Raw genomic sequence first — 24,409 nt, 5'->3', positions numbered from 1 at the left:
GAAAACCAAAAAATAAAAGGAAAGAATTCAACATTTCTTCAAGGTGGTCAAACAGTTGTCTGGGGAAGCTTCTCTTTATAGAAATATTCAAGATTATAAAAGAGGAGGGAATGGTAGTATTACCTTTTTAAACCTCAGTGATTTAATAGATCCAGGCAATGATTATTAATAACAGCTAACTTCACAAAAGGAAGAACAATTGTATATTATGTGCCTATTAATGGAAAAACAACCACCAGTTGTGAGGAATTCTTGCCTAAAAATTGAGTCTGGGTCTGGTCATTTTACTAGTTCTAAATTTGCTACTTATTCATAGAGAATACAAAGGAGGCAGGAACATGTTAAATTCTAGGGGTGCATCACTAATTGGGGCTATTGCAGACACTATATGACAGATGACCTAGCTTCTTTAATTAGTAAATTACAAGGGAAGAAAAATGAATCAGAGATTTAAGATTCATAACCAGTTGCAATATGGATCTATTTAGAGTCCAACTTGAACAAAAAGAGTCAAAGAGAAAGAAGGAAATAAAGAAAGGAAGGAAAAAAAGAAAGAAGAGGAAAATGGGAAAGGGGAGGAGGAAAGAAGAGAGAGTGGGAGGGAGGGAAGAAAGGAGGAAGGAGAAGAAGGAATGAACTGGAGAATTCTGAACAGTCATTTGATGTTTAGAAATTATAGCTAACATTTTAAAATCTGATTCTTACAGATGGTTTTAAAGATGTCTTTTAGATTTACACTCTGAAATATCTCTAGATGAATATATGTTTACTTCATTCATAGAAACAACCCAACTGTCCATCAATGGATGAAAGGATAAAGATGTGAGATACCCTCCCCTCTATCTATCTAAAATATTCCACTGTATATATACATATATCACATCATTCAGCCATGAGTAAGAAAGAATGAAGTTCTGTCGCTTGGGACAACATGGATGGACCTGGAGGGGATTAGGCTAAGTGAGATAAGTCAGACAAAGAAAGATAAATGCTGTTTGATCTCATTTATATGCAGAATCTTAAAAAACTTCTGCATATAAATGAAATGGACTTGGGTTCGATCCCTGGGTCAGGAAGAGCCCTTGGAGAACGAAATGGCAATCTGTTCCAGTAGTCTTGCATGGAGAATTCCACGAAGGAGAGGAGCCTGGCAGGCTACAGTCCTTGGCATTGTGAAGAGTCGGACACAACTGAGCGAATGACATACACAAGAAAGCTGAACTCATAAAAACAGAGAATAGAAAGGTGGTTATCAGGATCTTTGGGGTGGGAGAAATAGGCAGCTATTTAAGGGTATAAACTTGCAACTAGTAGATAAATAAGTCCTGGAGATCCAATGTACAGCATAAGGAAACAGTAAAAATACCATATTATAAACTTCAAAGTTGCTAAGAGACTAGGTCTTAATTGTGCTCACCACAACCAAAGAAATAATACTTATATGACATGACAGAGATGTTAGTTAACACTACTGTGGTAATCAAATGGCAACATATAAAAGTATCAAATCAACATACTGTACACCTGAAACTTATCCAATATTATGTGTCCATTATATCTTAAAAAATATATGCCTGCTGCTTCAGAATAATCAGGGGCTTGAAGAAAGTGGGTGAGCACATAGGTAAAACAAGATTGGCCAAAGCTGATACTTGTGATAATTGGTGATAATAAGCATTATACATTTCTCTATTTTTAATATATATTAGAAATTTTCCTTCATACAAGAATAACAGATTGGTTGTGCTTGTTATGAATTGATTTGTCTTTGAGTGTGATGCTGGGCAGCCTTCTCGGGTGGCACTAGTGGGAAAGAACCTGCCTGCCAATGCAGGAGATATAAGAGATGCAGGTTCGATCCCTGGCCTGGGAAGACTCCCTGGAGGAGGACATGGCAACCCACTCCAGGATTCTTGCCTGGAGAATTCCACGGACAGAGGAACCTAGTGGGCTACCAGTCCATAGGATCGCAGAGTTGGACAGGACTGAAGCAACTTAGCACCAGGCATGTGACAGTGGGTTAGCTGTTACCTAAGGTCATTGTTAATTTGATAATTAGTTTCTCTATGAAGATAAAATTAGAAGAATAATGTTAGGAATTTCGTTCTAGAGGGTGGTACCTGGACTATATAATACATATCAAGGCTCTGTTTTTCAATGTTAAAAAACAATATATCAGGCCCAAAACAGAGTCCCTTTTGCTAAGCCCTGCATCATCAAACAGACTTAATTACATTTTCAGCTCTCCTGAAATGGAATCTTAAACCAGCCCATCAGAAATTGCCTGATCAGAATTGATTAGGTAATCTGCTTGATAAACCTCTGCTCCCCCTACATGAAAAGTAGCCTTGCAATTGCCAATCCTCTTTTTGCCTAGTATAACTACTTTGTTGCTGCTTCCTTCTGCCTATAAAAGTCTTCTGTTTTGCACAGCTCTTTGATGCTCCTTTGCATTTGTTAGATTGGCTGCTGCCCCGTTCATGTATCCTTGAATAAAGCTAATGAGATCTTTAAAATTTACTCAGTTGGATATATATATATATTTAACACAAGTGATCCTATAAAGGAGTGAGGATTATTTAAGAATTAAACATGGAAGAGACCATGCTATATTTCATTTAGAGAAATAAACTGAATCTGTACTAACCTTTAAAAGTCACCATATTTTCAGTGAAGGAACTGACTAGGACGCGTGCGCCAAAAGATTCCTTCAGCCAACCTGGATAATCCTCACCAAGTATTTTGATGTTCCTACTCAGTATCCCAACGTCAGCGGCTAATGTGTAGCTCTGACTAGTGCCAGGAACATGGTATCTTTCAGCTGCAGCAGAAGGACAGTTAGATTATTACCAACACTGAGAAATATCTGTCTTTATTAGTTTCTTTGCAGCTTACAGGCCACATAACTTTCTAATATGCTGAAAGTCAGAACAAATATATGAATTGATTCGAGTTACACGCTTAAACGTACACAGATGGCAGATAGAAATTACACCTTTTATTTATAAAAAATAATCAAAAGTAGTTCTTCTATTTATAACAATTATTATAATTGCTTAGAAAGTTATTGCTTCATAGGTATTTTGCAATCACTTCAAATTATACCTAAAGATATACTTGTAAGGCAAGTTGGAGAGCTTACTGTAATTTTAACAGATGAGGAAATGAGATAGAGAAATAAAAGAACTTGCCTATGGCCACGTGGAGAATCTGTAACACACAGATATTACCTCTCCTGATGCTTAAACCTTGCTTTGCTCTGCTTTTCCTGTGATATGTTTTGCACCAAACACAATTCTTTATAAATATGTAGTATATCCTATTTATCAAACACAGTCTTTACATTTACATTTCCATGATTTAAAAACATAACCTAAATTACATTCTACATTTCAAGAGATCTCACTCAAAACTTTAAGACAAGCAGGTACATTTCAAACACAGAGAAGTATCTGGCACTTTAAATGAAAGAATCTATACTATCAAACTTCAAAAACGACCTTATGATTAAAATATTCTTCAAAGAAACCCTTTACTTTTGATTTAAAGAAAAAATATGCAATATAGAATGATAAACATGTGCTTCTATCAAAATACTGCTTTAAAAAGATTCTTTTTTCATGCAGGTCAGATATCCACCAGTGTATCATGCCGCCTTAGCTGGGGTTCTCAGGAACATCAGAAGTACCTGAATGGCTTTTCTAACATTACACTCCTGTCTGCTTCCACCTCCTGTGATTCAGATGAAGGTAGCATGTGAAATGAGGCATCCCTGGTGGCTAAGACGGTAAAGAATCTGTCTACTATGCAGGATACCTGGGTTTGATCTCTGGGTTGTGAAGATCCCCTGGAGGAGGGCATGGCAACCCACTCCAGTATTCTCACACAGAATCCCCATGGACAGAGGAGCCTGACAGGCTAAAGTCCATGGGGGCACAGAGTTGGACATGATTGAGCGACTAAGCACAGCACAGCATGTGAAATGGGAAAAGGCTGGGGTGCTGGGAAGACCCTGATTCTACAAGCTGAAAGATCACCTTCAATTGATTCTGATTAATTCCTTCTCTCCTTGAGAATCAGAGTTTACCATTTTGTCTAAATGCAGTTACCACTGAGGAATGTGTCAGTGAAACCAATCAGGGCAAAGATGCTCTTGGATCAAGGTTTCTCAAATTTCAGTGTGCATAAGTATGTCTAGAAGCGTGCTTAAAACAGAAAGTGCCAGCCTTAACCCATGGAATATAATGGTCACTGCTGAATATTTGCTGAAAAAATATATACATATAGCATGAACTCTTGGCAGCCAACACATGAAGAGTAGCACCCTCTGGGTACCACTGCCAATCTCACTGAAATGCACCTATAAACTAATTGTGAGATATTTCATCAAATAATTGCAATTACAGAGGAGAGGACCAAAATGTGACTTTTTCAAGACATTTTAATGATATAGCTATTTGGTTAAAGAACAGCCACTTACCAAAGTGGGTGTAGGAAAGGGTATCGTTGAGAATGAGAATTTTGTGGTCATGCAGGATTTTAACGATGCTTCTAGTTTCCGTCTGGTGGAAATCATAGCTTGTGGTTGTTATCACAATCTCTTCACCCTCCTTAGAAAAATTCCAAATTCAAGACACTTTTAAAAAATAGGTTTATATCTCTTAATAATTATTAAATAATTCTAATTTAACTTACATTGATTACAACCATAGTATTATCAGAAAAAACAAACCATACCTTTAGGTTTCTACAATAAATACACTTTAGTTTGATACCAAGAATTCTATATCCTGAATTATGTTAACATTTCCTCAAGTTGAATTCAGTCACTTAATATACATTTTTAAAATTAGATAGATCAAAGCAAATATATTTGTATTTTTATTAAAAATTGGTCAGAATAATACTCTTAAGACTTAAAAAAATTCCCCCCAGATTTTTTTACACAATTAACTATCACTGGATATTCCTGAAAAGTGAGAAAGGCAGAGAAAAGTGACAGTACAGGGTCAAGTCTTAGAATCTCTATCATATATGACAAGCTCCTCTTTGTCACCCAAGCCTCTGCTCAACTATACTTGCAGAGGAGGAAAAGATGTTTTTCCTCTACCCACCAAGTTCTCAGCTAGGACCCCTGTAACAAAAGACTGAATTATAAGAGAAAAGTGTATAAATATTATTCAGTGTAAGTTTTATATGACAGAAGACTTGAAGAAATTGTTAAACCTGAGCATTTAAAAAGTTATTTATTTATTAAATGTACTGATGTGCTGACTCTTTGTGGCTGCACGCAGGCCTTCTCTTGTGGCAAGCAAGACTACTCTCTAGATGCAGTGCACGGGTTTCCCATGCAGCGGCTTCTCTTGCTGCAGAGACCAGGCTCTAGGACACATGGGCTTCAGAAGGTGCAGCACTTGGGCTCCGTTGTTGCAACCTGGGGGTTCTAGAATGCAGGTTCAGTAGTTGGGGTGCACGGGCTTAGTTGCCCCACAGCATGTGGAATCTTCCCATACCAGAGATTGAACCCGTGTCCCCTGTATTGGCCCCGTGTCCCCTGTATTGGCAGGCAGATTCTTAACTACTGGGCCACAAACCTGAGCATTTTTATGGAACAGTGGGGAGTACAGGGAAAATGTGATAGGGTATGAACTAAGTGTAGGAAACTGGGATAAACAGCAACACTTGTCCATTCTGATTCCTCTCTATGTCTCTTTGTCTTTAGAGCTGAGGATGGTCCTTTCTTATGGGTATAGGCAACTTTCACATGAAGGTTTTATGACCTACTTCAGGGGAAGGTCAGAAAGTCCTGCACGCACAGAAAATTTTCAGCTTAAAATAGTCAATGTTTTGGGGTAGCATGTTCTGAATCCTGTCACACCTTTGAGAGAGGCTTTCTTTGGCAATTCAATGTCATCTGCCACCCTCTACTATGGCAGTCTCTATCACACTTGATTTATTTCCTTAATTACTAAGATTATGATCTAAAATTAACACATATTTATTTATTCATTTAGTGTCTGCCTCTCCCACATCAATGCAATTCCCTCTCTATTTTGACCAATTTCTTCACAAATGAATCCTCTGTGCCTAGAAAATGTTTGACACTCAGCTAAATATTAACTGCATAAATAATATGCATAAAATATTAACTGAATAAGTAATAATAAATGATAATTGGATAATGGGATATTTAAATCATTTAATCACCTTTAAAAAGTAATTACACCTCAACTATCACAATTATCACAAGCAAATCTATGAATGTAGTAGAGATTGGAATTGCCACTATTCATATTCTATCAAAATCTCTTACTTAGCCTATCACTAGGCATCAAGATTTGGTTTCTTTCCAAACACTATGTGTAAAATCACAAATTAGAAGCATATCTCAGACAAGTAAGATAACACAAAAGTGCATTTTTAAAAATTCCTTTTTCTGTTTGCCAAGAATTTGTAAACAAATTTTTTTACCCACAAACATTCACATTTCCCTTTTGTAACTTATACGTAACGTTCTTTATATATTCTGAAGAACCTCTGACACCACAATTTTTAAATGCCTGCTGTCAAAGTCAGATTTTTGAGTGCAAGCTAATTGTAAAATACATATTTCTTGCCTGGGTAATCATGTGAGAAAATAAATGTCCAAGAAAATAAAGAAGAAACCTTTTTAAGTTGACCCACTGCGTGTTTTTACTTCCCCCGACAGAGTAATTCCTCTACCTGCCAATCCACAGCATCCATCAGAGAAAGGACTTTGGAACCTGCCTCTGCAGTTTCTGAGAGTTTAGTTTTATATATCGAATGTGGAATTCCATGAAGGTCCAGTTCACCAAACACCCCTGAAGGAGAAAAACCCACTCCTATTTATTCACCATACAGAACTGAGTTAGGTGCTAGTATAAAATGAAACAATAGATATATTTCAGTAAGTGATTGAACATTTTAGGATTAATGCAAAGGATTAGGGTTATCTGCTCAGGGCTATAGAAGAAGGGTTTGGCTCTCTGACCCATTGCTAGGAATCTGGTCCCTAGAAATTAAATCCAGTACACAAGGATACACGAATGAAGATGCTTAATACAACAATATTTGGAAATACTAGAAAAACTAGAATTAATCTAAATGTATATCGATAGCAGAATGAAGGAGTAAATTAGAATATATTATAATACTGTAGTGTAATATGCCATAAAAAGGAAGAGCTTTATATGTAAGTATCGATCTAGAAAGATATTCATATGTTAACAAGAAAACACACAGTAATATATTTAGCTTGAGCATGTTTTTGTATAAGGCTTCAAGTCATTTTATGTAATATGAATACAGACATAGATAAAAAGCATGAAAAGAACACGTAGAAACTGCTAATGTTAGTTTCCTCATGCAGAGAGGAGAACTGGTAAGATGTATGTCTTTTCTTGATATTGTTCTGTGTTGTTAGAACTGTATTTTTCAAATAAAAAAATAAATGCATAAAAGCAAAAAAAATTTTTTTTAAGGTTGCATTTGTCTGCCTCAGGAAATTTTTTTTTCTTTTTCTTTATCTCACACTGTGTGGGATTTTAGCTCTCCGACTAGGGATCAAACCTACACTCCTTGCCCAAGGAGCAAAGTCTTAACCAACTGAACTCCCAAGGAAGTCCCAGGAAACTTTTAAGATTTGAATTTGTCTGTCTTGGAAGAGCTAACTCAATTTTGAGCCATTTTAAAAATCCCCTTACTTACTATCACTATTTTAGAAATTGTACATTAGAGCGAGTGAAGCACATTTATTGAGTTGGCCAAAAAGTTCGTTTTCGTTTTTTTTATAAGATAGTATGGTGGTGCAGAGGTTAAAGCGTCTGCCTGCAATGTGGGAGACCTGGGTTCGATCCCTGGGTCAGGAAGATCCCCTGGAGAAGGAAATGGCAACCCACTCCAGTATTCTTGCCTGGAGAATCCCATGGACGGAGGAGCCTGGTAGGCTGCAGCCCATGGGGTCATGAAGAGTCAGGCACGACTGAGCGACTTCACTTATGGAGGAAAAAAAATCTGAACGAACGAGCTTTTTGGCCAACACAGCATGTATCTTTTAAGTAAAGATGCAGTGGTGATTTCAGAGAATAGCATTGAACCATGTATGTTATCATATGTGAAATAGATCATCAGTCCAGGTTCGATGCATGAGACAGGGTGCTCAGGGCTGGTGCACTGGGATGACCCTGAGGGATGGGATGGGGAAGGAGAGGGGAGGGGGTTCAGGATGGGGAACACGTGTACACCCATGGCTGATTCATGTCAATGTATGGCAAAAACCGCTACAATATTATAAAGTAATTAGCCTCCAATTAAAATAAATAAATTAAAAAAAAAGATGCAGTGGTATTAATAAAAGCAGTTATTTACTGGGACCAAATTAAACCCTCTCAGGTCCACTGCTTTCTAGGCTCAAATGTGAATCTGTACAATCACACAAATGCAACTGGAAAATTAAAACACAGCAATAGTTACAACTGGATAACTTATAGCAGAATCAACTGATCCACAGATTACTAATACTGTGTAGGAATAATGTGCAGGAAAGTTACCTTTTAGGGGAAAAGTCCTAAAGTATGAAAAATAGTATTGTTTCTATAAAAGAAAGATTATGAAGAAAACCAGATTAGAGAAATAATCTACATATGGAGTGATCAATGTTAGTTTTGTAATAAATTACATTTTGGTTTAGAATTTAATGTGGCATGATTTAATTTTTTTTAATGTCAGCAATTTTTATAACCCATTACTACAAATCAGTGTTTGTAAAAACTTCTAATACTGTAAATTTATGAACTGAGGGCAAGTCTATTAGTGCTCCATGTTTTAAAGCAGATTCTCAAAACTATCATGATTCTTTCGGTATCTGGTATCTGGGAGCACATACCTAAGACCTTGGATCCTTGATTTGGTCCTTCTGGAAGAGCCCACTCTGGAGTAGAATGATTCCCTCTCAGAACAATCTGTAATTCTCCTTTGAAAGGATTGTCTTCCCAGCCACCGATTAATCTACCTCCCTGAAGTGAAGCAGAAAGTTGTTAATACTTAGAAACTGAGCAGGAAAAACTTCCTCATAAAAAATGAACTAGGAAGGCTTGCAGCCTCCCCTAATGAAAATAAATGAACTGTTGTTTTACAAAAAACAGTATTGTAGCTAGAAGTGATCTTAATTTAACTCTTCCACTTTGGGATAGGCAATTTAAATGATTTTGTCCAAGGTCAAATTCAACCTCTACTTTTGAACTGGACCTAAAACTGAGGCCTCCTGACACCTAAACTAATGCCGTTTGAACAGATCACACTGTATCTTAAAATAACACAGCATATATAAAGTATATTCTTTTTGTTTTTGTTCAGTTGCTATGACTCTTGTGACTCCGTGGGCTGTATCCCACTAGGCTTCTCTGTCCATGGAGTTCTTCAGGCAAGAAGACTGGAATGGGTTGCCAGTTCCTTTCTCCAGGGGATTTTCCTGACTCAAGGATCCAACTCATGTCTCCTGCGTTGTAGGTGGCTTCTTTACTGCTGAGTCACTGGGGAAGCCAAGCTATGCTATTCATGAGCCATCACTGTTAATACAAATTGCTATTACTAAATGGTTTCTGATTCTATGCCAGGTATAACATGCAAGGCTTTACATATTTTATATCATTTAACCTTTACACTAAACCCATGAATTGGAATTATTATCCTCATTTCTTAGATGATAAAACTGATGTGGAAAGAAGTCAAATAACTTAACCTGTTACCCAACAATTTAACAATGAGGTAAGGATTCAATTGTAGTGGTAACTTCCCTCTAAGCTCTGCATCTAACCAAGATATCACATATCTTTAAAGCTTTAAAGGCCTAGTTTTATGAAAGAAAGGCTCCCACTTATTTTTTAGTGGTGCTTAATAGCTTTTGGTTAAGCTATTCTTTTAAATGAACACCAATAAAACACTGACAGAACAATTAAATTGATTAAGCTACTACATATTCAAGACCATCTGAGGTTTATGAGAGAATGAGGTGATTATTTCAAACTGAAATATTTTTATTAGTCTGCTCCTGGTTTTCATAATCCCTTCTACATCCATTCATCTTAAGAACTACTGTTCACTTTCTTTTTTTTTTTTTTAAAAAAAAAAAAGGCTTAAAATCTTTTTTTTTCTCCCAGAACTCCAGGGAATTCTCTGTTAGTTGCAGCAAGCTGTGAATTTAGTTTTACCTAACAATGATATAAATTATTTTAAAGAACTGAAAATGAGACCTCATACTACAAAGTAGCATGATAATTACCACATAAGGACTGTGTTTAAAGAAGAGCAGAAATATAAGTTCAACGTATTGAACATAGGCTTGCATTTCATGGGGTAGAGCCAGTTGTGTTTCCATTCACATCAATTGAATATGCTTTCTTATAATCTGTTCAATAAATCTCCAACATTTTAGCACTTGGCTAGTAAGGGTGAAAGTTAACAAGACCCTCACTCTTACCTGCAGTGATATGTAGGTAGCATTCAGAACAACTTTTCTGTAAGAAGACTCTGCAGCTCCTACGTTACGTTTATCTTCCAATTCTAGAACCCCCCGAATAACAAGCCTTTCCATTGGTGGAATATCTGTGTCTGCCACAATCCATGTTCCTATAAAATAAGACTTTAATGTAAGGAATATAACATAACCCATACACTATAGCCTATAGATAAAACATTGACAGCCTTATTGGTGAGTCCTAATTTTGAAGTTAGTGAGTCTTTTTTTCCATATAATATAACATCCAGGATACCGAATGGAACCCACCTCTTCACATTTTCTTTCTCCAGGGTGTGCTGTGTAACAGTATCTAGCCTAACTGCTAAGTACTGTGGCATCTTTCCTAAAGGTGATAAACACAAGCATTTTATTTATTTACATTTATGCATTTACCTTCAGGAATAACAACATTTGCTCCTGGGTAAGGTATGGTATAATTATTTTCTCGAGATGATTGCCAGAAAGAATTATTCGACCATAAGCTGAAAAGAGAAAAGAAATATTTCCATTTAGTATTATCTCTGTTCATTTAATAAGCATCTCCTTAGGCTGTAGCACTATACTAGATGTTTTGGGGATAACAGAATGCAAACTAGATAGTTTGTAATTTCACTGACAAGCTAATGTATGCAGTTAGTAAAAGACTCAACACACATAACTACATAGAGATTTTTCTCCATTGAAGAAAACTATCTGAATCACTTTTTCTCCTACTAAAGCCTTATTGTGATACCCTAATTTTTTCTTTCACACGAATAATTTGATTTCTTTAGAAGATTTCTCTTCTAAAACTTTTTAATTTTATATTGAAGCATAGTTGATTAGCAATGTTGTGATAGTTTCAGGTGAACAGCAAAGAGATTCAGTTATACATAAACAAGTACCTATTCCTTTTCAAATTCTTTACCCATTTAGGTTGTTACATCATATGGAGCAGAGTTCTCTGTGCTGTGCAGTACGTCCTTGTTAGTTACCTACTTTAAATATAGCAGTGTGTGCACAGGTGGGAAAGTGAAAAGAAACGCATCCTCTGTCCAAAGATTCTTAGATGTGGTGCTATTTCAGGGGAAAATGACAAGAGGGCATATAGTTGGCTAAATTCTGTGAAGGAGGCCTGGAAGAATGGTCTCTGCATTGGAAAGGATGGGTCAATGAGAGTAAGCCCCTGGGCTAGGGGCACAGATAGCAGTCTATAACCAGAGTGAAAAGTGCTGTGTTAAATTGAAATAAATGTGGAAAGTGTGTGGCTTTCCAGGTGGCACCAGTGGTAGAGAATCCTCCTGTCAGTGCAGGAATGCAAGAGATACAGGTTCAGTCCCTGGATTGGGAAGATCCCCTGGAGAAGGAAATGGCAACTCACTTCACTATTCTTGACTGGAAAATTCCATGGACACAGCAACTTGGTGGGCTACGGTCCGTGGGGTTGCAAAGAGTCAGACACGACTGACTGTGGATGCATAGCACAGCATAGGGAAAGTGTGTTGGAGGAGACACCATCTCTACTTACCATCACTATGCCTGCTAGAAACTGTCTCAGTACTGCTACTGCTACTGCTAAGTCACTTCAGTCGTGTCCGACTCTGTGCGACCCCATAGATGGCAGCCCACCAGGCTCCCCCGTCTCTGGGATTCTCCAGGCAAGAACATTGGAGTGGGTTGCCATTTCCTTCTCCAATGCATAAAAGTGAAAAGTGAAAGGGAAGTCGCTCAGTCGTATCCGACTCTTAGCGACCCCATGGACTGCAGCCCACCAGGCTCCTTCGCTTATATGATTTTCCAGGCAAGAGTACTGGAGTGGGGTGCCATTGCCTTCTCCGACCTCAGTACTAACTGTTACAAACAATATTATTTCACAGTTGAGGGTATTTTTCTGTTTAAAAATGATCACAGAGGTTGCTATACTGCCTGAGTAAGAAATTTAAAAAATGTTCTGATATTAATGCAGGAAGTCTAAAGAATAACCAATATAGTTTGTTTGGTTAAAAGTAAATATTTATGACACATTTTAATTACTCAGGTGTAATTACTAAAAAAATCTGTTGCTCAGAAATCCTGTTATAAAAATTGTGTCTGCATGGGTTTAAAAGAGAAGCTAGCGGATCATTTAGGATTGTTTAAACTCACAATAATACATTTTTTCATGAAGCGATCTCAATGAAGGTTGTTTAAAGGTTATATCTATCTAACTGAATAACTTGATCAGCATTGTGCAGATTCAATAGTTGAGTTTATCTAGCTTTTCTCAAGCCTTTCAGTCTTACGCCCAGCAGCACTATACTAGATGCTATATATTCTTCTAATTGCCCATTGTTATGATCAATAAAGCCTAATATCTCTTGGACTAAGCACTTGTGTGTTGTGTAGTTAGAACTGTATATTCTATTCCTGAGGTACAGTTTTGGATCAAGAGTCTGTTTGTTCTCACTGATGCTGCTGCTGGTTAGTTGCTTCAGTTGTGTCCAACTCTTTTGACTCTATGGAATGCAGCCCACCAGGCTCCTCCATCCATGGGATTCTCCAGGCAAGCATACTGGAGGGGGTTGCCATGCTCTTCTCCAGGGAATCTTCCCGACCCAGGGATTGAACCTGGGTCTCCTGCATTGCAGGAAGGCTCTTTACCGCTGAGCCACCAGAGAAGCCCGCTCTCACTGATAGCTATGTGCAAAATACAAACTAACAAGTCCAACTGCAACTATTTCTAGTGAGCAGAACTCATATTGTGGGAGGAAAAACCCTATCCTATGGTATATATGTGAAGTATATGTTAGGGGGGCAGAGGCCACATCTCTGTTCTCAACCTAATCTCAGTGCTCAGCACAGTGCCTGGTACATGGCAGGTACTCAGTAAATTTTTTTTTTTATGGTTGAATGTATAAACAAATTCAATTATTATTCTTTTGTGCAACAGTTATCACAGTATCTGTATATTTTGAAATTATAATTCACTTAATAAATAATATTGATTTGTACTTGATGTGCAGTACTGGGCTCTTACATGCCTGCGGCGGCTAAGGCGCTTCAGTCGTGTCGACTCTGTGCGACCCCAGAGACGGCAGCCCACTAGGCTCCCCCGTCCCTGGGATTCTCCAGGCAAGAACACTGGAATGGGTTGCCAACTCCTTCTCCAATGCATGAAAGTGAAAAGTGAAAGTGAAGTCACTCAGTCGTGTCCAACTCCTAGCGATCCCATGGTCTGCAGCCTTCCAGGCTCCTCCGTCCATGGGATTTGCCAGGTAAGAGTACTGGAATGGGTTACCATTGATTGTTAATTTTTATTATTACCAACATTATTTTTATGGTTATCATTTGCCTGTAGGGGACGCAATATACATCAAATCAGGATCATGCCTTTAAAGGTCTTAAAGACTAGTACTGTCACGAACTAGTACCACCATATATGGTAATTACTATAATATGAGGTAGAAAGTGACGTTTCATATGAGAAATATAGGTAAAGGGCTTTACAAGTTTCAAAGATAGAAAAATTATTTTTAACTAAGAGAGTTAACATATATTTAGGAAATCAAATATCTGAAATAAAATTTAACAAGCTGTATTATGAGATTTGACCAAGACAGTTAGTCTATCTAACAAATGATACAAATGAATTTTATTTACAAATCGGAAACAGACTCATAGACACAGGAAACAAACTTATGGTTACCAAAGGGAAAAAGGGGTAAGAGGGATAAATTAGGAGTTTGGGATTAGCAGATACACACTGCTGCTACTGCTGCTGCTAAGTTGCTTCAGTTGTGTCCGATACACTACTATGTATAAAATAAACAATAAAGTCCTCCTGTATAACAAGGGAATTACACACAATATCTTGTAATAAACTATAATGGAAAAGAATATGAAAAATATATATATATAACTGAATCACTTTGCTGTACACCAGAAACTAGCACAACATTATAAATCACCTACACTTCAGTGAAAAATAAAAACACAAACACAGAGACACAAAAAGACTGTTATTCTAGATAAAGAAATGCCATCTGCTAAGGAAGCATTGCTTCCCTGGTAGCTCAGCTGGTAAAGAATCTGCCTGCAATGCAGGAGAGCCTGGTTTGATTCCTGGGTCAGGAAGATCCCGTGGAGAAGGAATAGGCTACCCCCTCCAATATTCTTGTGCTTCCTTGGTGGCTTGGACAGTAAAGAAATCACCTGCAATGTGGGAGATCTGGGTTCAATCCCTAGGTTGGGAAGATCCCCTGGATGAGGGCATGGCAACCCACTCTAGTATTCTTGCCTGGAGAATCCCATGAACAGAGAAGCTGTAGCCTGGTGGGCTATAGTCCATGGGGTTGAAAAGAGTCAGACACGACTGAGCAACGAAGCACAGCACAGCACAAGAAAGCACTGGATCAATGAGGAGATAATTTCTGGTGCTGTTCTGAGTGTGTCATCGAGAAGTTTTGTGATCTCAGGTAATTCATTTAAGGTCTTTGGGCGTCAGCTCTCTCATCAAATAATAAGGGAGTTGGTCTAATACTTCTGATCTAACATTCTGCAAGTATGAGATTCCTAGTAACTTTCACACATCATTTTTGTGAGATTTTTCCATCTTGTCATCAGGGTGGCTATAATGCTCAAATGAGGCAGTGAGTGTGGAAGTGTTTCGGGACCCTCTGTGCAGGAGGAGGGCACAGTATCTCAGCCAGGATGACACAGGAAAAGGATGCTGTCAGGAACTACTGAAGCGTAATAATGAACAGAAGGCCTGTATACTTATATGCGGCTGGTCGCTTCCTGGGAATTGGTTTTCTTGATGGAGAATGTACAGGAAAGCAATCCTGGAGAACACAGCAGTAAGCTTGGAAATTAATAATAACGTCCTTCACATCAGGATCCAGGGTCCCAGAAATGGACTGGCTCTGATGAAGGTCATTTTTTCCTGACACTGGAAGTGAAAATAAAAGCAGTTTAAACTAACATGATGATCAAAGCATCTGAATGTAAACAAAATCATGGCAATTTGAAAATACTCTTTAGATAGTAACTTAGTATAATTCAAATGTATGGAATAGGTATGAAGAGATTCCGACAAAATACACACCTGAGAAGTAGAGTCAAAGTATCTTGACAAAAACAAATGTTTGAGAACTCTTATTCTCAATAACAGAATCCTTAAATATTTTTATTTTCCAAAAATAGTTAAACAATAAAAACAGAAACAAAATATATGATAGTTCATTGTACTCATTTCCTCTAATTTTGTAAAATAAATTTTGGAGTCAGTTATGAATGATGGTGCTACCTCCAAGCATAAAACGTAAGTTCTTAACTCAGTTCAAGGCCTCCTCCAGCATAAATTTACTCTCCATTCTTTAATTCAACAAACACTCCTTAAATCCTGCTCTATACAAGGCACTGTATAATGCATTTGCCCATTGAGCCACTATTCTCCTTCTTGAGATGAAGCAATAAATAAATCACTTTTGCCTACTGAATACATACCCAGGTAATACAGAGTACTAGTGTTTGCTTCAAGGTGCCAGTCTCCATTCTTGCTAGTATTCCAATTCAGTGGATTTGAAGAGCCATTCCTCATATCAATGATATTAAACATGTCAGGATTTTGAGTGAAGTTATGGGATATGATTACATAGTCTTCTTCCTATTAAAGTTTATTTCAAATGTTAATATACTGCATAATATACACTCATTTTGATGACATGAATCACTTAACTCCTATATTAAAAGCTGAGTTTTGGTTTAGTTTGTTTTTCATTTTGCATTTATATTTTGTTTAACATTTTATCTGTCTATGGCAATAATGCTAAGTTTATCACTAAGGCAATGAAAGTTTTTTTTCCTTCTCTCTCTTATATATGTATATATGTACATATATGCACATACATATATACATATGCACATATATGTATATGTATGTGTTTATATGTACATATATACGTATATGTATATATAGGTATATATTTACACATATACATATGCATACATTCAGAGAGTATTTAATTTCTATAATATTTCAAAACATCTGAAACAATGCTAGGCATTTTTTTTTGGTTGCCACATGTAGTATAAGCAGAAGAATGCGAGCAGGGAGGAAAATACACAATTCAGGAAACTGGTGACCGTTAGCAGTAGAGAGTGACGATTGATATCAGAGTAAGCCACGCAGAGGACTTCCGCTTCATCCAAAAATATTTATTTCTTAAAAAAATCTGAAGTAAAGAGTCACAGAATGTTACAGAATGTTCGATTCAGATAGCTAGGGAGTGGGCATATGGGATTTGGGCCTGTAATTTTCTGTATCTGCTGTATTTCACAATACAAATAATAAAGCCCTTTACTATTTTCCAAAACATCATAAGTACTCAATAAATGTTAGCTATTATCATGGATATAATAAGCTTAGTACTACAGGGATGTGGCAGAAAGATTGCTTACTCTGATTTTTGAAGAAGGATTTTTTTGGCTTGCTTCTGAGATTTAAGATGGGTCATGAAAAGTATAAATATGTGAGGCAAGGACAGTCTGGGTCTCACAACTGGTGTGAGTGGGCTGCGTTAGAATAATATGCAACATAAGTGATCAGAAGATGGATTATGCAACTCTTTATTTACCTTAAATCCATAGAATGTTGACGTATATGATATGTTGGTTATGTGATCTACACCTTTAAAATACCAGTTAATGTGTTTTGCATTTGGAATCAGAGCCATCCAGCCAGACATATGAGTCAGTCGTTTCTTCTGAAAGGGAACAATGCTTGTGCCTATAGGACATAAACAAACAATAGTAATCTACCTCTAGAAAATTTCTTCTCTTATGAGTAAGTGCAAAGGTAAATATTAGTCTAGTCAATGGAAGTCTCTAAAGAGATCAGTATAGCATTTCATTACTTATGTTCTAAATGTCTTTGTTGACCTGAAAGCCCCAATACTTAATATCACACTTAACTGAAACATAAAATGTTTTATCACTTGGAATTTTGAATTGATACGGAGCTTATATTCCCTGGAGAAAGGTAAAATTGAAATATGATGACATAATGACTAAGACAAAGTGCTTAAATATATCAATACAATTTAAAAAATATCACTGATCTGAAATATAATTCCATTTCTATTCTTCTTCAACATCTTTGATTTGCAGAGTATGTAAATATATGTCTTAAACATTATTAGATTCTCTCATACTTGCTGTGTTGATAAAAATCAGCCTAATGAGTATGAATGGCAATCTTTGATTGATAGCTCTTAGGGAACTAGGCTACAAGCAGTCTCTAACACTGGCTGTAATACTCTAAATTTTGTGAATGACAAACCTGAAATCTGAACTACCTGTTATGGGGAAAAGATTTAATCTGAATAAATGCCTGACAACTTCGGGTGAAGATTTGAAAATATCTCTCACAATATAAAGAAAAAAAAATCTGTGATTAATTATATTTTTTCCTTTCCCTTCTTTTATCTTTGATTGAATTTTACATTAAATTTGCAACCTCTTCCCTTTCCAAATTAGGAGGAAGAAGTCAGAAGTGAGATTACAAAATAGACTGTCAAGCACACACAGCTATATTTAAAATGGATAATCAACAAGGTCCTACTGCACAGCACAGGGTACTCTGCTTATTGTTATGTGGCAGCCTGGATGGGAGGGGAATTTGGAGGAGAATAGATACATGTATACGCATGACTGAGTCCCTTAGATGTCCACCTGAAATTATCACAACATTGTTAATTGGCTATACTCCAATATAAAGCAAACATTTTTAAAAAACAAGTAACAAAAGCACACCAAAGTTAAAAAAACAAAAAATGAACAAAACAAAAATAAACTGTCATTCTTTTCCTTTGGGGATGTGTACATGCATGCTAAGTCGCTTCAGCTGTGTCTGACTCTGTGACCCCACGGACTGTAGCTCGCCAGGCTCCCCTGTCCATGGGATTCTCCAGGCAAGAATACTAGAGTGGTTGCCATGCCCTTCTCTGGGGGGGTCTTCCCAACCCAGGGATCGAACCTGGGTCTTCTGCATTGTAGGTGGGTTCTTTATCATCTGAGCCACTAGGGAATAAAGCAAAATGAATTCCAATATCAAGGGCGAACATATTCTTAGGCTTACGAATTAGCATTAAGTTTTGAAGAGCCCACGACCAGAGGCACTAAAAACAGTTTAAAAAGATATGCAGTATATGAGAAGAACAATGATAATTTGGGTTATTCAGCAAATATCCACTCCTCTCCTGTCCTCGAGGGCAGAATACTCTCCTGTTCTGTTGATACTGGGTGGCTACTTCAGCCCAGGAACTATTAGCAGAACTGACTCTGTAAAAGCTTAAAAAGTGCTTGCTGGTGAAACACACCCTCTTGAGCCTCTGCCACTGCAATGCAAAGAGGCTCTTCTAGGAGAAGAGCGGGTAGCACACTAAGATGACGTTTGGCATACATGGATAGAAAAAGTATATATATCTTAGGGGCATGGATTTAATTCAAGTTACCTGAGTGGAAACTTGCTACTTCTCATCTATTTCTTAGATCCAAGCCAATTCATAGACTTAAAACACCTAACACCAGTGGGAGAAATCTAGCCATTTATGGGGCTACAGCCTACTAGGGAGAGCAAACTATCCAAACCTTCCAAGAGCTGTTAGTTTCTGGATCTGAACTGATACAAACTCTCAAAGACTCTAAACGCCACCATGGTCAACCAGCTGGAGTGGCAGCTTACAAAGGCCAGGCCATAGAATGAGTCTTTGCTCATCTCATGGCTGGTCCATTGAGGCCACTGGGTCATCTTATGGTTATTCCTCCAGTTCCAAAAAGTATGGTGGGAATAGATACAGAACTCTGTTTGGAGAAAGAGCAGAAGTTGAAATGCTCGCAAGAAATATCCTACCAAGAGGATCTGATAATATGGGGTGAAGTAACAAAACCCTAGCATGTCCTGATGGATTTAACATAGCAGCTATAGTGTTACTGGTATAATCATGCTACATGTTTTCAAAATTCATTTGGCTTACATTGAGATACATAATTTTAGTTTCAAATTGGAAGTTTCTACCTTGCAAATATCATTAAACATGGAAATTTGGAAACACTGTCATCAAGAAGCTGTATCATTAGATTTATGCAGAAAGTGTGGAAAACTATATTTGAGAATCATGTTCAGCAGATCTTTGATGCACCAATGCTTTTCCTATTTTCCAAAATCTGCAGTCTGTCAGAACAGTGTATAGGAGAGTGGATTAATTGTAGATGTTTTAACTAATGCAGCTTCCAGCTGGCTAGGTGGTAAAGAATCCACCTGCCAACGCAGGAGATGAAAGTGATGTGGATTCAATCCCTGGGTTGGGAAGATCCCCTGGAGGAGGAAATGGCAACCCACTCCTGTATTCTTGCCTGGAAAACTCTGTGGACAGAGGAGCTTGGTGGGCTACAGTTCATGGGTCACAAAGAGTTGAACACAACTAAGCAACTGAGAACACACACATTTTAACCAATAATTCAGACAGATGATGGATGTGTGTATAAAGCGATGGATGGAATGATATAAAGATCAGAGCCAGTCCAGTCAGGCCAGGTCAGACATGATGAAAATAGACACAGTTAGTAACTGGAAGAGTTCCTAATGGAGGGAACGAAAATTGGGTAGGAAGGACTGAGTGAACACTTTAGGAACCATACTTCCCCGTGCCACCCCTTTATCAAGATAATAAATTAAAAGCAATTCCAAACCCTTGAGGGGGGAAAATATAGAAAATAATACCACAACAAAAAATCGGGAAGATGTGATCAGGATTCCTACCAATCTCCATTTAACTTGCTTGTCTGGCTGCTGCAAATGCCAGATGGATCATGAATAATGATGGTAAATTAATGCAATCTCATCAGGCAACGATGTCAAGCACATGTGGTGTTCCACATATAGTATCTTTACTCAAACGACTCAGTAAATCAACAGCCTTTGGCACCTGGGGTGCAGCCAGGGACCTAGCAGATGCACCCCACCCCATCAATCAGCAAAGATAATCAAAATAATTTGCTTTCAGGGGCAGAAACAATGATGTATTTTCACTGTCTTAATCCAAAAGCTATGCCAACTATCCTGCTCTCTGTCACAGTACTGGCTATGGTTGCACACTGCTTAGTCCCTCAGTTGTGTCTGACTCTCTGTGACCCCATGGACTGTAGTCTGCCAGGCTCCTCTGTCCATGGGATTCTCCAGGCAAGAATACTGGAGTATCCTCCAGGGGATCTTCCTGACCCAAGGATCAAACCCAGGCCTCCTGCATTGCAGGCAGATTCTTTACCAGGGGAGCCCATGATATTGGGGTGCCTTAATCAGCAGAATGTCATGCTCATCCACGCATTTACTCAATATTCCTCATAAGTCGTTTCGGGGTGTGTTATTAGTTTCCTGCCTGGCTTCTGACTGATATCAATATTATTCTTTTTCCAGTGTTCTAAATAAGTGAGTGACAACTCAGGAAGATGATGATGAAAATTGACGAAAACATATTTAAATGAGTGGGTCACATGATTACATTCCACTTACCAAAAGAGTCTGAGAGAACCACATCCTTTTCAAGCAGGGACACTGGAGAAGGCTTGTTGAATGCTAGCCGGTGGAAGCTGACCGAGGCGTCACAGACAGACCCGGGGAACCCTATGCTCCACTCGGCTTCTTGAGTGCAGTGAGAAGGGTCCAACAGAGGGCTGTGTGGAATGACGGTGTGTCCTTTGTGACCTAGGAAATGGACGCAACAGCACATTTCATGTCAGAAAACTAAAAAGCCAAACTGTCTACAGCATATGCTTACTATGATCCAGGGTGCCACCAATACAATCTAAAAGTCTTGGTTCATTTTTTCTTTTTTTTGTCATGGAGTAAGGGGCCCTCCTAAAAAGGCTTTACAGTGCACTCTTCACTCAGGGAGCTTATCATGAACACAGCAGAAATATGCGATCTGAAGAACCCATGAGAGACAAAGTAGGGGATGGGATGGGGAATAAGTAACTTGGTCAAGGACACAAGGAAGGATGTAAATCCAGGCTGTCTGACCATAAAGCCTAGGCTCTCAACCAAGAGTCTGTCAACAAATATTAAGAATCTACACTGAGGGACATCCCTGGTGGTCCAGTGCCTAGGACTCCATGCTCCCAAAGCAGGGGGCCCAAGTTTGACCCCTAGTCAGGGAACTAGATCAACAAATGCCACAACTAAGAGTTCATATGCCTCAACTAAAGATCCTGCATGTTACAACTAAGACCTGGCACAGCCTAACACATAAATATTAAAAAAAAAAAAAGAATCTAAGCTGAATTAAGGAATTAAGGTCAATAAAGCCCTGTATATTGGAATTATCCAAATGTTCTCCTTCTTAAAGCCACAATTAGAATAGGAAACAAATCAACAACTATGGGTGAGTATTCAATCTGTTTGACTATTGAGATGAACCTTCTTTCAAAGGCTTTCAAAAACATGTTACTATCTGTAGGGTTACTTATCAGTTTTTCCTCTTTTATAAGGTATTATGCAGAATCATACATACACACACATCCTTCCCATCTTATTTAGCCAAATCGTTAGCCTTGTTTAGTCCGACTCTTGCCACCCTATGGACTGTAGCCCTCCAGGCTCCTCTGTCCATGGAATTTCCCAGGCAAGAATAATGGAATGGGTTGCCATTTCCTTCTTCAGGGGATCTTCCCAACCCAGGGATCGAACTTTTGTCTCCTGCATTGGTAGGCAGACTCTTTACCACTGAGCCACCAGGGAAGCCAAGTAGTTATCATTAAAATTTTATAAAAATGCTAAATTCTAGAAATCACATTTACAGAAATCATATTTACATATTTACTTCAGATGGTAGAAAAATTTAACCTACAATGTTGAATTTTGTACTAAAGTTCACATATTCTTTTAACCAATTCCAAATTCAGAATTTAGATTGGAAAGAAAAGACTAACAGTAGGCCTGTGACTTACTACTTCCCTCTAAGGTACTTGAACAGGATGTATCCAGTCTGTCCACACTGCTTATGTAAATAAACCTGGAATTAATACATTTATGGGCCTGACTGGCTGGAAAATTTGGGTAGTCATGTGATTAACTGAATAAAAGATAGTGACATTCTCAGACTGACATGGCTTTCTTTTGTGGTCCCTAATTCCATACTGCTGCTACTGCTAAGTTGCTTCAGTCCTGTTTAAAATTTGCTATTAACTCAAAACCAAAGTGAAAATGTAGGAAAAAAAGGACACACATGGAGGCTGAATGTGATAGCTTGGGACTTCTCCAGAAAAGGATCTGTCATGTATGACTAGTGCTGACCTGCATCTCTAAGCCATTAGGAAGGTTTGGTACCAGGTAAGATTCACCTGAATATGCCATGACAATTCAAGTCCGTGTTAAGCGAAAAATGTAGTTCCAAAATATTTTATCAGAAATGAAAACATCACCTTACCTGTAAGCGAACCATCAACATCAATCAGTACCACTTCATGTTCCCATCGAAAGCCAGCCTTGTTCGGCGTGTGAGAATACTGGATGCCAGCGAATTTTGCACTCCACCCTCCACATCTGTGGTTACAAACACCCGTGATGGACGTCACTCCCAAAGCTGCACAGCTGGGACGGTCAAAGTTCATGAAGTGTATGGAAGACACAGTCAGTCCTTCATTAAACGGGAGAACCAGGCCTTTTGTCGTGCAAAATGCAGACCCCATCCCCAGTTCATCAAGATGACCAACTATTTTGCCATTTTTAATCATTGCTCCATTGGTTTCACCCCATCCTCCAACGTAAGGAGCCAGGATCCTCTTTGTTTCAATTCCAGCCTCATAATTATTTACCATCACAAAGTTATGGAACTGAAGGGCACCTCCGTTGACCCATTCAGCTCCTTTTTGACAATTCCAAGTTGTGAGTGAATGAAATACCGCAGGCACTGGCACCGAAGAAGTACACGATCCTGTCTGCATGGGGAAATATTCTTCAAAGATCCACAATCCAAACCAACCTTGAGAATGAACAGTGTTGTTAAAGAATTCTCCAAGAGGGACTCTTTTTTGGCAAATGTTTCGGTCATAGGATGGCCCATCAGGGTGGTTGTTCATTCGGTACCAAAAGCCAAAGTGAGTGCCACCAGCAGCCACATTGTGTCGTATGGTGTTGTTTGGATTGGTTACCCAAAATGCGGCTGGGGTCACATCGTCATTCAGAAGACTAGTACTCTGATGTACAAATACTGCCAAGTTATATTGCAGGATATTGCCGTGTTCAATGCCGTCTTCTATAAAAAATGCTCCTCCCCTGATATCATATATAATATTCCTCTCGACCAGAAGGTGATGTGTGTTATGGATAGTAATAGCCCTGTTATAGGTCTGGTGAATTGCACAGCCTTTTACATAAGATTTAAACTGTAAATCTCCAAGCAGGTGCCAATGTATTGGATATCGTCCCAACCGGAATGCCTGACCAGCATGGAATATCTGTCAAGCCCAGAAATCACAGCTATTCAGTGATACACATAGAGTTTGCCTGGCTCATACTTTCTTGCTTCAAAATAATATCCACATTCACATTAATTATTATTAATGCATTGATCTCTCCCATATTATTCCTGTTTATCATTTTAAAATGTTCTTTGACCCCCATCCCACCTTGTTTTATTCAATATATGAATATAACAGCCCATGTGTGCTCATGCTTTTTATAAAATGAATGAATGAACAAAAGTCATCTTCAACTGCTCTGCTTTTCACCTTACTCTGTTATGAAACTGTGGTGTTGAGCAAAACACAACCTCTTAAAATACTTCTTTTTCTCCTCCTTTTAATCCTTACTGAATTATAAGAAATATTTCTTGAATATTTATCAAGTGCCAGATATTT

General features: G+C 38.1%; 1 protein-coding gene across 1 annotated transcript in view; it reads right to left on the bottom strand.

Moving 5' to 3' along the window:
• Positions 1 to 24,409, bottom strand: part of LOC120860689 (fibrocystin-L-like) — a 177,416-nt gene that overhangs the window by 43,434 nt on the left and 109,573 nt on the right. The window contains exons 49-59 of the mRNA XM_040236441.1: positions 22,978 to 24,007; positions 21,066 to 21,257; positions 17,131 to 17,282; positions 16,001 to 16,160; positions 15,272 to 15,443; positions 10,931 to 11,019; positions 10,499 to 10,647; positions 8,906 to 9,035; positions 6,724 to 6,842; positions 4,481 to 4,610; positions 2,648 to 2,821 (exon numbers count right to left, since the gene is read on the bottom strand). Coding sequence (XP_040092375.1) covers positions 2,648 to 2,821; positions 4,481 to 4,610; positions 6,724 to 6,842; positions 8,906 to 9,035; positions 10,499 to 10,647; positions 10,931 to 11,019; positions 15,272 to 15,443; positions 16,001 to 16,160; positions 17,131 to 17,282; positions 21,066 to 21,257; positions 22,978 to 24,007 — 2,497 coding nt within the window. The remainder of the gene's footprint in view (positions 1 to 2,647; positions 2,822 to 4,480; positions 4,611 to 6,723; positions 6,843 to 8,905; positions 9,036 to 10,498; positions 10,648 to 10,930; positions 11,020 to 15,271; positions 15,444 to 16,000; positions 16,161 to 17,130; positions 17,283 to 21,065; positions 21,258 to 22,977; positions 24,008 to 24,409) is intronic.

The sequence above is a fragment of the Oryx dammah genome, unplaced genomic scaffold, assembly GCF_014754425.2.
Source record: "Oryx dammah isolate SB20612 unplaced genomic scaffold, SCBI_Odam_1.1 HiC_scaffold_11163, whole genome shotgun sequence".
NCBI classification, from domain to species: Eukaryota; Metazoa; Chordata; class Mammalia; order Artiodactyla; family Bovidae; genus Oryx; species Oryx dammah.
This window is presented reverse-complemented; position numbering and strand designations above follow the sequence as displayed.